The sequence below is a fragment of the Saccostrea cucullata genome, unplaced genomic scaffold, assembly GCF_032062105.1.
Source record: "Saccostrea cucullata isolate Sc308-1 unplaced genomic scaffold, CSIRO_AGI_Scuc_v1 ctg12118, whole genome shotgun sequence".
Classification (NCBI taxonomy): Eukaryota; Metazoa; Mollusca; class Bivalvia; order Ostreida; family Ostreidae; genus Saccostrea; species Saccostrea cuccullata.
Genome location: NW_026923210.1, coordinates 1 through 19,324, shown reverse-complemented (window position 1 = coordinate 19,324; position 19,324 = coordinate 1). Strand labels below are relative to the sequence as shown.

The 19,324-nt window shown below is 34.2% G+C and overlaps 1 protein-coding gene and 1 pseudogene across 1 annotated transcript; one reads left to right on the top strand and one right to left on the bottom strand.

Moving 5' to 3' along the window:
* Positions 1-519: 519 nt before the first annotated feature.
* Positions 520-8,340, bottom strand: LOC134263451 (spindle and centriole-associated protein 1-like; annotated as a pseudogene).
* Positions 8,341-8,783: 443 nt separating this feature from the next.
* Positions 8,784-19,318, top strand: LOC134263450 (transcription activator BRG1-like; the record flags this gene model as incomplete). Its single annotated transcript, XM_062745807.1, has 11 exons — positions 8,784-8,886; positions 10,007-10,131; positions 10,243-11,008; positions 12,449-12,652; positions 12,799-13,105; positions 13,233-13,359; positions 13,462-13,635; positions 14,294-14,467; positions 14,859-15,041; positions 18,124-18,248; positions 19,312-19,318. Coding segments are annotated over exons 2-11 (2,175 nt in total), but the record flags the coding sequence as incomplete, so codon positions are not given.
* Positions 19,319-19,324: the final 6 nt, after the last annotated feature.

Below are 19,324 nucleotides of genomic sequence, written 5' to 3'. Positions count from 1 at the left end.
TTGACAATAATTGGCCAAGGGGTTCTTGAGTTATGGCCCATATTCTAAAAAGTTAACGCACACCACACAAATGGCCATAGCATTAGCTCTTTGAGCCTTTGGCTCAGAAGAGCTAAAAATGGCATGTTACAAATACATATATATAATAATACCCTTCCTCTTCAATGGATATGAAACACATCCCAATGCAAAGATATATAAACTAGCTGTACATTTCCCGATAGAAGCAATTTCTTATTTAACCTCTTATAAAATCATTGACCCTTCAAAAATTTAACCAATCAATATGAAGCAATTCAAAAGCTGTAATCAGGTTCAAAGGATAGAAAATAAGAAAAAAGGAACATGCAACTGCAGTGTTTTAATTTATATTTTAGAAAAAATACTGTCAGGGCTGAACAAAAATTTCATTACAAACTGGTTATGAACACCCTTTCATTATTTCAGACATTTTTGTTGTTTTCCAACCAGTATCCTAACATTTTCAGTATCTATAAATTTTTATCATTGCTATATTACTGTTAGAGTACCTGATGATACCGTGCTGTGGGTTGACTGACTTGGAGGATGTGTTGTGTTCAACTGTGGCTCTGGTTCTATATACAGTCCAGCATTTACCAGGGAAACCTACAATCAAATATTTCATCTACTTCATTTTACCTTGAATTTACCGTCATTACATAGTAATACAACAGCATTCAAAACCAACAATTTTTTTTCCCAAGGATGAACAAAATAAACACCCAACACTTTCCTAAGTTTTTCATCATGGTTATGATCTAGGGATGTCAACGAGTACCCGGTTAACCGGGTACTCTATTAACGTCCGAGTATCGAATACTAAAATCGGTACTCGGTTACTCGGATGTATATTTTTAAATATTTGTAAGCTTATTTATTAATGCATTAAAACATCGGGTTTAAAACATTAAATGTTCATTGCACTTGTACATACAGTAATTAGGGTTTCCTACGCCTCTAAATGACCGTTATTGCCTGTGGCAGTGTTTATACAGTAATTATCGTGACCAAACACCTGATGTACCTACCTGGCTTTTCTCACCTTCGACTGTCTTCTTCCCTTATATTTAGTTTGCTTTAATTATTTGTTTTCATTGAACATCGTTTAAGGTCCATTATATTTAAATAAATTAAATAATTTTGTCAATTCTCCAAGAAGCCGTAAATTCACGGGAAAGAGACAGACGATATTGCACGTGCGATTGTTGATTTGGATGCGTTTGATTACATGCCAATTAATGCAAATGGTTGAAGGCAAATGCTTCAATAATCTTATGTCCATCGTTGCTTCAAACTACAACATACCGTATCGTAATTCTATGAAATTTAGGATAAAAAAGTGTACGAAGATCGTACAAATCCGCTCTTTTATAGGATAACTTTATCAAGTTTATACCGTACATGTAGCTCAGATAACTTATCACTTGGACGTCAAACGCACCAAAGAGTTACATTACAATTACGGAAAAGATTATTTTTTAAAACAAAAACACTGTGAATCATTTATGATTTTATTTCTCGTATTTATCTGATAAATAAATTGAACTTTAAAAAATGTCAGATAAAATCTCGTCGGGTACAAAGTGGTCATAATTGTTACAACGCATTTGTAGGTAACCTCCCATCGGTTTTATTTCTACAAGAGTTTACAATGTTTTACAGTTATCAATTAACTTGTTCATATTTATTTACACTTTTACCATACACGGGGTACTCGATCGGAAAAACGTCCGAGTAACCGAGTATTAAAAATTGACCAATTTGACATCCCTATTATGATCTATTCCTAACTGTAATTTTTGACAATTATCTCTTTACCATTACCATTTTCACACTCAAATTTCCAAATTTTAACCTGTTTGTCTTTTATACCAGTCTCCCCCCGAAGTCTTTGATTGCTTACTTCAAACTTTGTTTCTTTACAAATTTAAAAAGCCAGATTTCAATTCTTCTCACAATAAAACTTTCAAACTTTTAAATACTGTGTACTAAATTATACATACATCACGATTGTAATTTATAAAAGTACCTTCAGAGCCCTTATTTCTTGACTGGTCTCCTGCCTGTACTTGCTGTACTCTGTCCTCATTGTATTGAATTCTTCTTGTGTATGAATAATATCCTAGTAAAAAATATAATGAAATTTTAACATTTTACACATAGTTTTAAGTATGTAAAAAAGCAAATCAAATGCATGTATTGAATTAAAGAAAAAAAAATGAAAAGCTTTTTGAAGCATTCATGTTCAGAAAGTCTTACTGAGGTAAGGGCATCTATAAGGGACGTCAGTTGCTTCACATCCTGCATAAGCTGTTCTCTCAGCAGGGCTTCAGCTTTCAACCTCATCTCAGACTTAGTAAAAATAAAATTAAAAATAACAATTTGAAATTTTAATTATAAAATTTTAATTCTTTAAGAAACTTAATTTATAAAAGTTTCTGTTAAGAGATAATAAATGATGACTACCACATATTTTTCCAGCCACAAGTGTGATAGAAATTCTCCCTCCTACAGGAAATGACTGAGTGAGATAACTTGAGTGATGGAAAACTTACCTCTTTGATATAAAGGCTGAATGAGATAACATTAAGTGATGGTAAATACACCTCTTTGAGATAAAGGATGAGTGAGACATCATGAATAAGGGAAACTTACCTCTTTGAGATCTGTGGTAAAAATAAGTGAGATAACCTTTGAGTGATGGTAAATTACCTCTTTGAGTTGAAGGCTTAGCGAGATTACTTGGATGATAGTAAACTTAGCTCTTTTGAGATAAAGGCTAAGTGAGATAATGTGAGTTATGGTAAACTCACCTCTTTGAGATACCTGCTGAGTTTGGTTACAGAGTCCACAAGAGACATTGTGTAACCTGAGAAGGTGTCCTGTCGAGGCTGTTCAGCTCGAGGACGACGACCCGTCTGTGTCTCTCGAGATCTCCTATCTCATTCTCAAGCTGCACCAACACCTAAACAAAATATGCATTAGAGTATCTCTGTTTAATGTTAACTTTATTTTGTCAGATGCTTGTATAAACACAAAACTTCATTTTACAACTTGAGGTGTATCATAAAATACCTCGGTACCTTTTTTAATTCATTTAAGTTGAAAGTAGAGTTATGCTGAGTTGCATCAGGTTCAACCCTTCGTTTGGTTTTCTTTATCTTTTGTGTGTCATTCATGGCTGATTTTGGACTTCTCAGCATTTCTATGGATTCATTGTGCTGTTTAGGAGGAGTACGGCATTCATCATCTGAAATTAGAATTGACAATTTATAATATTAGGTCTTAAAAAGAAGGCATTATGAATTTGTATGAATTTGTATATGACGAGTGCTGTAACATTCTTGTTTTGCTGACTTTTAGTTTACATACATGAACATATTCCATTTGTAAAGCTTTTCTATCACTATGGGCTATAACTTCCCTGACCTTGTGTGGTCTGTAGACTCTGTGTGTCCTGTATTCTGGTACTCTGAATGGGCCCCTGGTCATATGACTGAGGTGGGCCTGCCCACTTATTGTACTCAAAGTGTTGTTTTTCTCCTCTGCCTCCAGAAATTTCTGGAATCTGTTTAGGTCTATTTTAGGTTGATACATAATGGGCTCCATTTCTTCTTCCTCGTCTTTTGGTAAAGCAAGAAAAAAAAAATTGTTAAAATCTTCAGTTTACTCAAAAATCTTTAAAAAATCACTGAAATGGTAATGTAATCTATTAATCTATTAATGCAAGTTAGAACATGAGTACATTATATATGCAAGTCTGAATCAAATACTTGTAACATAATATTGCCAGATTTTCAACCAAAAGTGCCCACATTTTTTTCTTTAGTCTATATGTATAAAAATTGATAAATAAATGAAGTTTCACCAGTCTCTGTATCTGGAAAATCATTTAAAGCCGACTGGTCCATCATAGATTCACTCAGAGTTTCCATGCGCGTCTTTACATCTGGCAGGTTAGCAACAATTGTCCGTGACCTTAAAATACCACAACATTTGTATTAAATTTATACAGAAATGTACATACATGTAATTATGCATGTACCTCATTTGTGTTGTAAATTACAAGGGAAAGTCATTAACAATGTATTGATAGTCATATTTTCTATTTCTAATTCAGAACCAGATTATGAAATCTGAATTACCTGCCACTGTTTTCAGCATTAGGAGCCGAGGTAACATTAGGGAAACCAGTAAATCTCTGTAAAGAAATTTCAAACATATGAAGAATTGGATGATAATCTATCATTATTAAAATAAATTCTGAATGCAACTTATTTGCTGACTGAATTTTTAATTATGATTTTGATGCAATAAATAAAATTTATAATTTTACCCTTGGATCATCTCCAAAAATGTCCTTCACAACTGCCATCATCTTGTCTGATTTACTTAAAACATCATGGAGCTAGAAGGAAAAAGTTACATTTTCAAATAATTCCAATGCTTATTCAAGTTTTTAAACAGATTTCCACATATTTTTTCTCTCTTTTTTTCAATTCAGAAATCTACAATAATAAATGGCACCTCGATATGAGTTAAATTTTTTTTTTTTTTTTCTCAAACAAACAAGTATTGAATATCTATAGATATTATTTTCTGGCCTGATTATTTCTGAGGAAAAAGTTTTTCTTACTGTTCTGTTTATGTATGACTACACTGTTTCTGATTATACAGTTTTTTCTGGCCTGTTTATTTCAGACTATACCTGCTGCTGGTCGTACAAGACTTCCTTCATAACGGCCAGTTGTCTAGCCTCCGCAGTGGAAATACTCAAGTTCTGTTTGGCAGCTGAAATTTTATTTTGCAAATTTCTGTATGACATTTGCTTTTATCATTTTATAGCAAGTAAAATTACATGAGATAAAAGAGAAAATGTCAAATACATTGTATACTGTACTTGAATTAATACCATTTGCTTTCTTCTGTTTTTCAAGTCTGGCAGCCAGAGCATTTTTTGACCTGTGGGTGGCTTTTCTTTGTTCCTAAAAATGTTAAAATTTTGAATATGTATAATCATAGACCTATAACATACCCAATGGAAAAAGACTTACGAAAAAAAGGAAAAATACCACGACTGCAGGAATAATTTACAATGCACATATATTTACGTACAAATTTAAGCATGAAGCAAACTAAGCAAAGCAACTCACAATTTCTTCTGGAGTGGCCTTCAGAGCTGTTAAGTCTTGAATGGTGTCCTATATAATATAATAAGAATAAAAAAAAGAATTATCATTGATCAATATTCATTATCAACTTATAATATGAACACATAACCAGAGGAATAAAAGAAGCTACTCTAAGTAATTTGCTTATTGTAAACATGCATTATCACAGGTATTGTCTCTTTTTTATGCATATATATGTCACAAATTCAAGCAGTTCTGGAGAGGACAAATAAAAAATGCAAAAGTAAGCAACAACACAAATAGAAATCTTGAATCAAAAAAGCTCCACTAAATCTCTGATTTGGGTGATTTAAAAAAAAAATCCTAAGATCAGACGCTACATAGATATCTTGTTATTTGGGATATATATATTATCATAACAGTAACTTGATCAAAAGGGTCATATCACGTCAAGTTGACAGGCGCGAATCATCAGATCTATCGAGACATGAAGCGTCGAGTTTGATCTGATGATCCGCATGTGATACGGCTCTTCGGATCAAGTTACTGATATAATGATACATTTATTATATACCCCCTCAAAACTAGCAAAATATAGCAAAAGAAAACTTTAGAGATCAATTGTGTAACATTTATTCATAAAACAAAGAATTATAACAAGGGACTTTTTAACGCGGAAGAAAAATAACATCATGTTTCTGCATACTATGTCATCAGTTTCAGAGAGTGGTGATATGGATTCAGAAAACCACAATGTGGTGATCTCTAAAGTTGTATCACTACGTCATGTGATAGCGTAAAATCAACAGTAAAATTGAGTGATACACATTAGGTATATACCAGGGTAATAAAAAGAAATATCAAATATTTTCATAAGCAGACAGTTATGAACGTTCATACTACTCCCTGTGAGTTTCCTATTTTATCTTCTTTTTTTCTGTATCATAACTCACATCCCAAGCTGGTTTCTTTCTGTGTACTTTCTGTTTTCTAGGCAACCCTGCAGGATGAGATTTCTTTACTCTCACAAAGGACATCTCTTCTAGTAGTTACTGAAAGTAAAATAAGTCAGGTACAAAATTTTGATAAAATCACAAAGGCTGTCAGAAATTAATTCAATGTTTAACATCATTTAAAAAGTGAAAACTCATGAGAAAAGACTTGTTTGTGAAACAATGATGTCCTTGTATTACAGATCATGACCAATTTTAACATTTTTCAAAAGTAGGAAAACTCTATGGTCAAATTCACAGAGTCAAAAATTTAACAGAAAAGTCTTGTCACAATGAATACATATGTGAAATATTAATCTCATAACAGCAACTGTTCTCAAGTTATGGCTAAAATTATAAACATTTTTTTCAAAAGTAGGTCAAATGTAAAGGTGAACCTCATGATATCAAAAATTGAAATTGTTGTTACAAGAAATACAATAAAAATATAAAAGCCTTACCACCAACAATAAAAAAGTCAGTTGACAAGTTATGGCCACAAGTTGTTTTTGCAGACTTAGTTATTACTTTATGTCAATGAATCTCCAATAATGGGGGCATAAAGATTTCAGATAAAATGAACCAGTAATCATTAATTTACATGAAGCAAATTGCTGCAAATATTTGAGTAACATGTTCATTGTTTAATGGAATTTTTTTTTTTAAAAATCAATGCAAACAAGAATTATGACAAACCAACCCCAGAGAAATGGACTCATATGAAGAGGAAGATATAGGACAAACAGAATTAATAGACAGCCTTTCATGATAACTGCAGTATTTGGGTGAAATATGACATAAAAGCAAAAAAACTTAGCCAAACTTCATAAAGTTGTCCTTTAAAAGAGTACACAGTACCAGTTATCATGAAAGAGCTAAAACAAGTTTTTTATTAAAGCAGTAAGAGCTAGTTCTATTGTATTGTAACAGAAGAGGAGAAAAAAATGCAGCGCACCAGACCAGGATCCGAACCCAGGCCCCATGAATCTCGAATCATCCCTACCGAGCTATCTGGCCACAGGCGACTAAACCCAGCTGACCACTACACTATTAATAAAATCTTGTTTTAAAGTCAAGGTGTGTTTACACGGTTGTATGTGCGTTTGCCCTAAAAATTGTTCACCCATGACACCGTTTGCCCAAATTCTCTTTCGCCCAGAGTTCGCTCGCCCTAAAACTTGTTCGCACATGGTCCGTTTGCCCTATTTAATATATAATATAATAAGAATATTCATCTTCCATCTTCTTATAAATCATTTTTTGAGATCAAAGGGAGAGATTCTTCAAAAGTAAAACCTTCTTCATTCGCTGTTCAGTTCCGACAATGGAAATGGATCTATGAATGTTTCAGTGCTTCAATTGTATCAAAACATAGGACAATTAGTAAAAATAACATGGATGTATTCCCCTAATTAACATTGATATTTTAGAGCAAAACATGTAATTCCATTGTTTTGTTAACTATCCTCTCTCATGCGTGCGGTGAGGCATGGCTGAGTATGATTACTTCACATTGTGCTAAATAATTACCGACCTATTATTGTGTTAACCGGAACTGGACTTCTTTGTCATTTCATTCAAGGAGTAACTGTTCTAACTGTCATACATAACCCCAAAACTTTCAGAACTTTGACTGCAATTGCACAGAAAAAGATATTTCTTCAAGAGGGATTTTTTCATGAATTGTTTTCAGATGAGTTCAAGGTTGAAAATGATCACTGCATCAAAATGATATTTTCTGCCTACCCTGATAAAAATGTTTTTTATAGAAATTAATTGATTTGGTAGCTTTTAAGCTACCTCAGGTAGGTAAATAAAGCTAAGTAGGTAAATCAAGCTACATAGCTAAATCTAGTGATTGCATGTACCAGACCTGGTTGTATCATTAGTTTACGAAATTCTCTACATATACACAACGCTCAATAAAATTCTAAAAAAAAATATGATACACAAATGTCACAAAATTTTAAGAGCAGAATTTTCTAATGTTTAAAGGGCTCTATACATATGGATTCCAAACAAGTCGTAACAAGTTGTAAAATGCTTTTGCATTGAACATTGTGTAGTAAAACACCAGCAAAACTATATGAAGAATAATACCAACAAAACTATTTTTATGTGCACAAAATAGCACTCACTTCAAATTAAGTAAGTAAGAACAAGTTTAAAATCCTTCAACTGAAATAGTCAATGCTATTCAAATTAAACAACCCGCTTCTATGGACGCCATGAAAAGATTTTCAAGGGAAGTAACTGTGTACAAAAGACTATTCTAATCACCGTAAACACGGTAAAATTAATTAAAAAAGCATCTAAGTCGTACAGGATTTTCATGACCATCTTATGTTTTTTTTTATCAATTGCTGATATTTTTGTCAGCACAAAATACTAAGGACTTATAAATAGGTGAGCTTGATTTTAAATGAATGAATTATTATTTTTAAGTAAATTAAGGAAATATTTTTTTAAAATACGTCTGGTCCAAAGTTTTTATTAAATAGTTAATTTTATTTAACAAATAATAATTTTATTAATGTATATAAAATGAGACAAGATTTACCAAATTTTAGCCTTTCTCTCTCTCTCTCTTTTTTTTTATTTCAATTTGATGTATTTTCGTAAATTAGTTGCACCTTTCACATCCATCTGCGCTTTGTTGTGCGCATACGCTTTGTGCCGACTGATAGGTGTAAAAGACCAAATATATTGTACATCTATTGTTTATTGTTATTCACCTGTTGGTAAGTTTTACCATATCATAGTATTTTATGTAGCTGAAATCTTAGAAAGGCAGGATTTACTTGTTTAACGCCCAAACTCACTCGTCTGCAAAATTCGCATTGTTCGGGAAAAGAGCATGAATTCCGGTTTGCTTGATTTGAGATATGCTTACTTTTCATTTTGGATATTGATAGTAAAAAATAATCATGCTTAGAAATATTGTGAATAATGTCATGCCTTCATCTTTAAAATGTCCTTTATTCATATTGGTTTTTGCCTACGATTTGTTTGGGAATAAACCATTCCACTCTAAGAGTGAAGGGGAAGAGATACTAGGTTTAAATTAAGCATATATAATGAATACTAATCTCCCAGATCTTCAAATAATGTGAGTCGTAGACTCATTAGACAAACCTTTTTATACAGTAGAACAAAACACACATCACTGTAGTATATAGATAGAATGTTCTATCGTTAAAACGATAAATGTCCTACGGACCTGCATGGTTAAACGATAGAATTCGTTCCTTGTATTCGTAATGTAACAAAAGAAACACGGGGGATAACTTGTACTCAGTGTATTTATTATGAACAATACAGAGAGTTCCGAATGAAAACATGGCATGTAAATTTGAAGCGAGGAAAAATGTTAAGAAAATTACTTGAATTTTCGTCTTTATTTGGATTATATTTTAGGTTGAAAGGCATAAGCAACCTCAAAAATGTTTGTTATAATTAATTTTGTAGTTAATTCATGTGCAAATCCCTTTGTATTCTTCAAATTCGTTTCGGAGTAATTCTGCAATTTTTTTCTACATTGCGAGTATATAAGTGGTTTTCTAACTGTGGTGAGGGCTTGTCCCCAGACACAGTTAGATTATTCTAACTATGTAGTATATGAATACATACATGTACCATAAGTTTTAAATTTTTGGTACCATAAATTTTAAAATAGATCTTGCTATATACCAGGATACCGGAACCAACCTTGAATTTGCTCTTCTTTTTTGAGGAAAAGTAATAAACATTTGATTATTTCTTGATAGTTTATCGTTTCTACAAGTACTACTTTTAGCTCATATTCAGTTCCAGAATATCATTTTTTTTTTAACTTTCTAACATCACAATATACATTTACAGACTGTGTGAAGTGAGACATGGCCTCTGGGGCCTCTGGGGATGATGGGGGGATGATGCGGGCCACTCCCCCAGGTCCAGTGTATCCTCCCCAGCAACAACAGGAAAATGTACAAAAGATCCATAAGGTAACATCTTACACTATTAACTAATCAGTAATGAGTTGTACATGTTACTGTTTCCCTTTACAAAATCATTTATATAATTTTGATAATCTTTTTTTAAAAATAAATTTTAAGGCCATGACTCAAATGGAGGAAAAGGGGATGCAAGATGACCCTAGGTATGCACAGCTAGCAGCTATGGCAGACATGGCAAGGAATCAAGGCATGCCTGGTCAGCATCACGGTATGGGCCATCAGAGAATGGGAGATTACCAGGGTAACATGATGCAGGGGGGTCCACCTCACAGTATGAGTGGTGGATCCCAGGGCATGGGAGGAGGTTCACAAAATATGGGTGGAGGCCAGCAGAACATGATGCAAGGAATGGGTGGTCCCCAGCACAGAATGGGAAGTATGCAGCCAATGCCCCACCAGGGACAGAATATGAACCAAGGAATACCTCCACAGGGTCAAGTAATCCCAACACAGGGGCAAGGCATGGGTCAGGGAATGCCACCACAAGGCCAAAACATGGGCCAGGGAATGCCACCTCAAGGACAAAATATGGGACAGGGAATGCCACCTCAAGGTCAAAATATGGGTCAGGGGATGCCACCTCAGGTCCAAGGCATGGGTCAAGGAATGCCCAGTAATAATCCTGGAATGAATAATCCAGGAATGCCTGGTTCTAATGCTGGAGGAAATTACAGTCCTATGGGAGGACAAGGAATGCATGGAAGTTCAAACATGGCTGGCCAAGGAAATATGACAGGACCCCAGTCAATGAATACAGGAATGGGATCCAACTCTCCACATCCCATGCCACAAGGTGGATCAATGCAACACAAAATGGGTGGCAACATGCAGCAGATGGGAAGTTCTAATAGACCAGACCAACAGGGTAAGTTGTAATTTTTATACCCCCGCAAACAAAGTTTGGGGGGGGGGGTATATAGGAATCACCTTGTCCGTCTGTCTGTGCAATCGTGTCCAGTCCATATCTTTCTTACAGAGGGACATTAGAATCTACTACTCCACACAAAGATTGCCCATGACCTAAGGGTGTGTCATGACCTTGACCCAAGGTCATTTGGGGAAGTTCAAGGTCACTGGAAGAAAAATTTCATAATTCGTGTCCGGTCCATATCTTTCTTATGAATAAACTTGGTAGGTTCTCATTTCACACAAAGATTGCCCATGACCCAAGGGTATCAGGGATTTGTCTAGCTATTTTGTTTTACTACCGTTTTATATGTAAAGGGGAAAAATGAGAGCCACAGACTCGATCTGAGTGCCAGAGGCGCGAGTATTCTAGGGGGGTCCGGGGGCATGCCCCCCGGAAAATTTTTAAATAAATGGAGCAAAATCCTGCATTCTTAGAGCTTCTGAGGGTCATTTGTAGACCTTTACAAAGGCCACAAAAACTTCACTTTTTAGGCAAAATACTAAACAACACACACAAAAAAAAATTAAACCAGGTCAGGACTTTATTTAATTTTTCTCTCAATATCTATCACAAAACAATTCTGTTTTTCATGTTTCACTACTAACATTGTTTTTGTTGTTACTCCATTCTTCAGATTCATAGTGATATAAGCTCCATCTTACTCATCTACACTTTTCTTAACTCTGCAATCCCACGCGTATCTTTCGACATCATCTCCATGGACTTGGCACATGTTTACCGATCAATATCAAATAAAAGTTTGAATAATATATTCTTTCTTTTAAAAGCGTTTGAATGACTAGGATGGTAAATTGGCTGTAAAACTTCAATCGGACAAAAATGGAAAATTTCAGAACGATGTTTTAAATATTCCATTTAATCAGAGAATTTTCTATCTGAAAAAGGGGAATTTTTGCACCTTTTTCAAGAGGGGAAAGGTACCGTTTACCGGTAGTAAAAACAGCCTTGATAAATCCCTGGGTATGTCATGACCTTGACCCAAGGTCACTTGGGGAAGTTCAAGGTCACTGGAAGAAAAACTTCACAATTCATGTTTGATACATATCTTTATTATGGAAAAACTTACTTCTGAAAAACCCAGCGGGGGGTATTTTGTCCCGTTTGGACAGTTCTAGTTATAAAGTGTTTAGATGCTCTTTTAATAAAATGTTTAAAATATTCAACAGTATACTGTAAAACTTGGTTAGATAGAAATCTCAGTTTTAATGACAATTTTATGAATCCCAAAGAGGACGATGCCCTATGTTTCTTATGCTGAGATAAAGAATCTTGAATATAAGAAAGCAAACAACACCCAAATGACTTCCTCAAAATCAGACTTTACTGTAGTGTACTTTGAAATATTGTAGGTATTAGAATGTTTTTTTCCTACAGGTCAGCAAGGTATGCCAAATCAGATGGGTGGACCGGGAGGAACACAAGGTTCGGGTAGGCCTAATGCCTTTAATCCTCCACAGTTAGCACAGCTAAGGGCCCAGATAATGGCATACAAACTACTCTCCAGAAACCAACCTATTCCAGAGAATATCAGAATGGCAGTGGAAGGCAAAAGATATCCCCAAATGCAGCGACCACAAGGTCTGTAAATGTTACAATTTTGCTCTGAGGGTTTCTATTTTAGTCATTCTGTTTGTGTTACAGTGATAGAAGGTACTTAACATTCAAGTCAATTGTATTGAAAATACAAATTATATAATGATAATATTACTATACCAATTTTACAGATCCAAGTGGTAGAATGGGACAACAGCCAGGGCAGGCCCCCAGCTCCCAGGCCCCACACAGCCAATCTTACAGTTCTGGATACTCTGGAGGGCAGATGACACAAGGACCACCAAATACCAGTGCCAGTCAGGTCCCCCAGAGACCCCCAGGCCAACAGCCAGGTTCTCACCCTCCTACAGGGCCCCAAGGAGCTGCCCAGCCCCCATCTACCCAGTCCATAATGCAGCAGAAACACAGCAAGATTGCTCCTGTTGCCAAGCCACAGGGACTCAATCCCATTGACTTACTGAATGAAAGAGAAAATAGGTACTAAAAATGGAAATTTGCTGAATTAATTATCTATTATTACATAAACATAAGTAGATCATACACAACCCAAAATTATTTGGCTTTGGGTGAGTAATGTGTAAGTTTTTATTTGTTATTTTTTCAGAATTGCAGCTCGGATTTCCTGCAGAATCAAGGAGTTACAAGATCTTCCTGCAACAATGCCAGAAGATATGAAAACCAAAGCCATGATTGAACTGAGGGCCCTAAGACTTCTAAATTTCCAAAGACAGGTACAAAATAATCATTAAAAGAATTAAATGATGTAGTAATAATGAGTACTGCAATTTTTCATGGAGTAACAAAAAATCCTGCATTTTTTTTTTTATATACAGCTGAGAAGTGAAGTTGTTTCCTGTATGCGAAAAGACACAACACTGGAGACTGCTTTGAATACAAAAGCTTACAAGAGGAACAAAAGACATTCCTTACGTGAAGCAAGAGTCACAGAAAAATTGGAGAAACAACAGAAAATTGAACAGGAGAGAAAGAGAAGGGCTAAACACCAGGTAAGATGTTGTAGAGAGAGTAAGATTTGTACTTTGCTACAAAATAGTAATAAATATTAGTAATGTCATATAGAACTTTGATATTGCAGGTAGAAATAAAATCTTAAACATAATCAAAAAACTTTTTCACTGAGGCCAAACAAAATTAATTAATAGTTTCTCAGGCCAAAAAAATCAAAATTCAATGTGGCAGGCAGTTTTTTTTTTTTTTTTTTTTTTTTTTTTTTTTTTTTGAAGCAGGTTTTACACCTTTTTTTAAGCCATTTGTTCAATAAAATTATAATATCTACTAATTCTTAATTTTCTTTCTCTGAAATTAGTTATAATACGTATTCATCTTTAAATAATGTTATTCTAAACATTTATTTATAAGTTAATTCATAAAATACTGTAAATTTAGAAGAAATATATTGTTTTTCTAATAAAAACATCTATCTTAGCATTCATGAAAAGGGGAATAACTTGATTTTCTTTTTCAACTTGGAAAAATAGAAAATTGAGTTATTTCCCTTTTCAATATGTCAATAAAATTGATCAATGCGGTCGTTTGTGAACTGATGCTGCGGTGCCTGAGAAACTATTGATTAATTTTTTTTGGCCTTATAGTAAGATAAAATGTGTGTAAAACTTGATGGTACAATAACTTGTGTTTTTATAGGAATATCTAAATGCTGTTCTTCAACATGCTAAAGACTTCAAAGAGTTCCATCGCAATGTCACCAACAAGATAGGAAAACTGAATAAGGCTATGATGGTACATCACGCAAACACTGAACGTGAACAAAAGAAAGAGCAGGAACGCCTGGAGAAAGAACGTATGAGAAGACTCATGGTAAGAAATATATTCTATTGGCAGCTGTTTTTAAATTGCAGTAAGAAAAATTTTTTGATACCGAAAACAGAAGAAAAAAGAACAATATATAGGAACACTTTTTCACTTGAATTGGTCAATGGTAATAATAAGGTTGTACTTAGTATACTGAATACGTACTTAAGAAAGCAAGCTTCCTATTTTAGTGGTTTTCATGTGGATTTGATGCGCTAATTCATGAATACCTCTAAGAAATCATAAATAAATACAATATACAGTGCAGAAGTGTGTAATTCATGAATATGCCAACAACTCAATACCTAGTGATTGTGCTTAATTTTGAATATGCCAGTTTTTGTACATGTACAGTATAGAACTTAGTATATTATTGATGTTCATTTTCACCCTACAGGCTGAAGATGAAGAAGGTTACAGGAAGTTGATTGACCAGAAGAAGGACAAACGTCTTGCCTATCTGCTGGCTCAGACAGATGAGTACATCTCTAACCTGATGACTCTGGTGGCTGAACACAAGGAGGATCTAAAGAAGAAGAAACAGAAGCGACGCAAGAAGAAGAAGGAAGACAAACTAGAGGTATTTTAACTGTTCTAAATGTAGTTTGTTATTAATGGATATATATAGAATACTGTGAAATCATTTTTATTCGTGGGGGTCAATGTTCGTGGGTAGCCAAAAATTTCCTGGTTCGTGGGGACGTAATTTCGTTGGTAACAAGTTCTGTTTCGTTTTTTTTTCTTCAAAGTTAAAAGAAAGAAGGATAACTCCGTCAATGTTGCTCCTTTAAGTTACCTTTCTTGTGAGCACAAAAATGTACCGGCGGCTTGCACTGATAAATTATAGTCGTGATGTCACAGTAAATTATGATTATAAAGAACACCAGTGGTATGCGTAATATGTTTTTAAATCTCTAAATGAGAACAACGACAGCAATACCAAAATTGCCATAAAAACGTCTACCCTGAAACCAATTCATGCTAATTGGCTAATTAGCACCCCCTCCAAAACCGCACTGAAAATTGACCTCAAGAAAGGGGCATTTGAGGTGTTTGACTATAATGTAAACACTACTTAAATTTAACAGTTGTATTTATCATTTTATTACTTATTGTATATAGATATCGATGTCTTTAATACTGAATAATTTTTTTGTTTTGTTTTTAGGTCACCTGAGTGAACTTAGGTGACCTATTGCTATCTGTTTTCGTACGTCGTCGTGCGTCGTTCGTTGAGCGTCATGCGTCGTTCGTCGTGCGTTAACATTTGAACATTTTCAGCTTCTTCTCTGCAACCACTGAACCAATTTCAACCAAATTTGGCACAAAGCATCTATGAGTGAAGGGGAACAAAAGTTGTGAATTTCATGATCCCTGCCCCCCTGGGGCCTGAGGGGTGGGGCCAAAACCACTAAAATTAATGCAATCTTTAAAAATCTTCTTCATTCCTGGACATCAAGCAGTCAAACTGTTTGCATGATTGTAATCAGCAATGAGTCCTCTACCAAAATTGTGAAATTCATGGCCCTGGGGTCAGGGGTTCTAGTGCTAGGGTGGGGCTAAATAAGAAGTTAGTGAAAATGCGTTATTTCTTTGAAAATCTTCTTCTCTGCTCCTGGGTATTAAATAAACCAACTAAGTACTTAGTTATGATGAGCAATAGTGCCTCTACGAAAATTGTGAATTTTATGGCCCCAGGGTCAGGTGTTCTGGTGTTAGGGCTGGGCTCTATTGATTATATAGTGAAAATGACATTAATTCTTTGAAAATCTTCTTCTCTGCTCCTGGGTATTAAATAAACTAATTAAGTACATAGTTATGATAAGCAAGAGTGCCTCTACCAAAATTGTGAATTTTATGGCCCCAGGGTCAGGGGTTCTTGTTTTAGGGTGGGGCTCTAATGATTATATAGTGAAATGCATGAATTCTTTGAACATCTTATCCTTTGCTCCTGGTTAATATGCTAATGATCTAATTACATATTTAAGGCCAGGATTTATTTTATTTTCAGTTTTACAAACCCTCCGCTCACGGTTTTGAATTTTCAGAAAAAAAATAAAACAATTTTTTTCTTTCTTATGTCAAATTTGAGTCGGGATCAAGATTTCAAATTTACGAACTCGCACTTCCGGTTTTACGATGAAACGGTGGGTAAATATAGCTAGATCTGAGAAAATATCTTGGTTTAGTGTAAAATTCATCGATAAGAGTGCCATTCAAAACGTTTCACCCGTTCAAAGGACAAATAACATGCTGACGACTTTGTTGCACAATGACATGCTGGTGAGATAATTATGTATTCGTTTCAAAAGTAACTGTAAATTATTTTCCTCCCCCAGGTTTTAAACTGCCCGTGGTAGCTATTGCATATTGCCAGGGACATTGTTTAGGTCTCTGTTATAGCTTACAGTCTAAGCACCATTCTTCAGAAAAGGGTTGCATATGCATCAGATGTAATGATTAAAACTATGGGAGAAGTGAAGTCCATTTGAGGAAGAAATGAAAAATAACCTGAAGAAATAAAAAAAAATTTCAACTATTAAAAGGCAAGAATATACAAATATATACAGGCATGTAGTATCATTTGTATCAGCCAGAAAAATTATTTTACACTTAATTGAAAAAATGTTGAACCTACTCCCCAATACTCCCTGTCTGTTTTATGATAGGAATTATAATTTTAGGCATCAAGTAAATTTTAGAACAATGTCTACACATTCACCTAACATATATTAAAAAAATGAAGATATATTGAAAGACTTTTAAAGAATTGATTTTTTAAAATATATTTTGATCAACATCACAAAATTTATATAACTGGCCCAAACTGACAGATGATGAAATAATCAATTAAATGTTCTACTTTCCTATTTGTAAGCATTATGTTTCCAGTGGTAAGGAGCCTATTAGGATTGCATAAAAAAAGAATGTACAAATGTTAATAATTTATTTATCAAAAAAAATTTTTTTTATTTCCTTCTCCTTCGGGACTTTTTTATTCTCATGTTCATAACTAAACCTAAACATAAAAAAAAATGCTGGCCTTATAATGAAGAAAGGGGCCTCTTTCAAAATAGATAATTTCAGGGCTGCTGGGTCAGGTGTACCAGGGGGGTACTTTGACTAATAAAATAAATTAATGCTTTGAAATCTGCCCTTTGATAAGCAATGGTGCCTCTTTCAAAATTTGTGAATTTCATGGCTTTTGGCTTAAAACACGAACCAAATACAATCGCTGGAAAGTTGTTACATGATACTCAGGTGACCTATAAGGCCCGTGGGCCTCTTGTTTGTTTTTTTGGTTTTGTGTCAAAAACCATTTACAGATTGTCTTGTTTATGCGCGATCATAGGGACACAAGTGTAACGGTTATTTTACGATATAAAATACATGTAGTCTGTGTAATCGTAACTTTTAACAAATGATAAAACAAATGTTTATATATACTTTCATGGGGATGTAAATTCATGGGTCAGGATTACCCACGAAAGCCACGAACATTGGTCCCCCACGAACAATGATGATTCCACAGTATAGAATATGCATGAACATAAAAAAATTCCATAACGTTTATAAAGTATGCAGAGTAGTATCTTTTTTAGGAAAATAGAGATTAGAAGTGCTCAGTGTAAACTTTTTGACACAATGTCTTATATTTGTAGGATGGTGACTCTAACATGAGTGAGATAAGAGTATCTGTGATTGAGACATCCACAGGGAGAGTTCTGACTGGTGATGAGGCTCCACTGGCAAGTCAACTAGAGGCCTGGCTGGAATTAAATCCAGGGTACATATACAATTTACAACAAGTAATTTTACGCCCCACCATAAATATGCTTTGTGGTGCAAAGTAAGGCAATATTCCTTTGATTTGTCTCATACAAAAGCATTCATTTTAACCCTTTCAACACTGTAGACCGATACATCGGTCTGATAAAATTTTGTCTTGGAACACGGTAGACCGATACATCAGTCTCAGACACTAAACTGAAAGTAAATTGTTTATTCTTAGAAATAGAAAGTGTTCTCTGCGCAAAATTTTTCGCTATGAATTATGGGTAGAATGATGTAAACATCCGTTAACAAATATGGCGGACCACATGGCGAAAACCACGAAAAAATAAGGAAAATTAGATGATTAGTAAAGAAAACGAAGAAGAAAGCAAAATGGCAGTAAACAACGAAATGTCCGATCTTTCTGGTGATGAAAGATTTAATAAAATCAGGGAATTAGACTTTATAGATGTTTCTAGACAACAAAAATATGAGTTATTAACGATGTTGTGAAATCTTGTCGGAGAAAGTTGACTCGGAATCGGAATATCAAGGCTCCTAAACAGAGGATGTTTTCCACGCCCCAGACTTCTTCCGATGTCCTGAAACACCCCGTTTTATTTATTAATAATTATGGACTTACTTTTAAATAAATTCTGACATATTGCATATCATTTTACTCGGAAATAATTTCTCTTTTGAACGATGGTAAGAACATAATTGATTTTGAAACTTCATAGTAGCAAATTTATTAAATTATTGTATAAGATCTGTTATAAAATGTAATTATGAATTTTATTAGTGTTTTTGACTTGATAAATAATTTTGTATATATATAAAATTTATATCATTTAAAAGAGAAATGTCTCACCTTTCTAATGATGTGTCATTTATTAAAATATTCAAAGAAATAAAGAAGTTATAGTATTTTTTGTGACGGAAGGTGAAATGTTTAATGATGCCCCAAGTTACTCAGTGTACCAGGGGTTGGTTGATAAAAGTTACTCAGTGTTGAAAGAGTTAATAGAAACAAATTTCTTGCATTGTATTTTTGAATCATATGTTTTGTTTAACAGATATGAGGTGGCG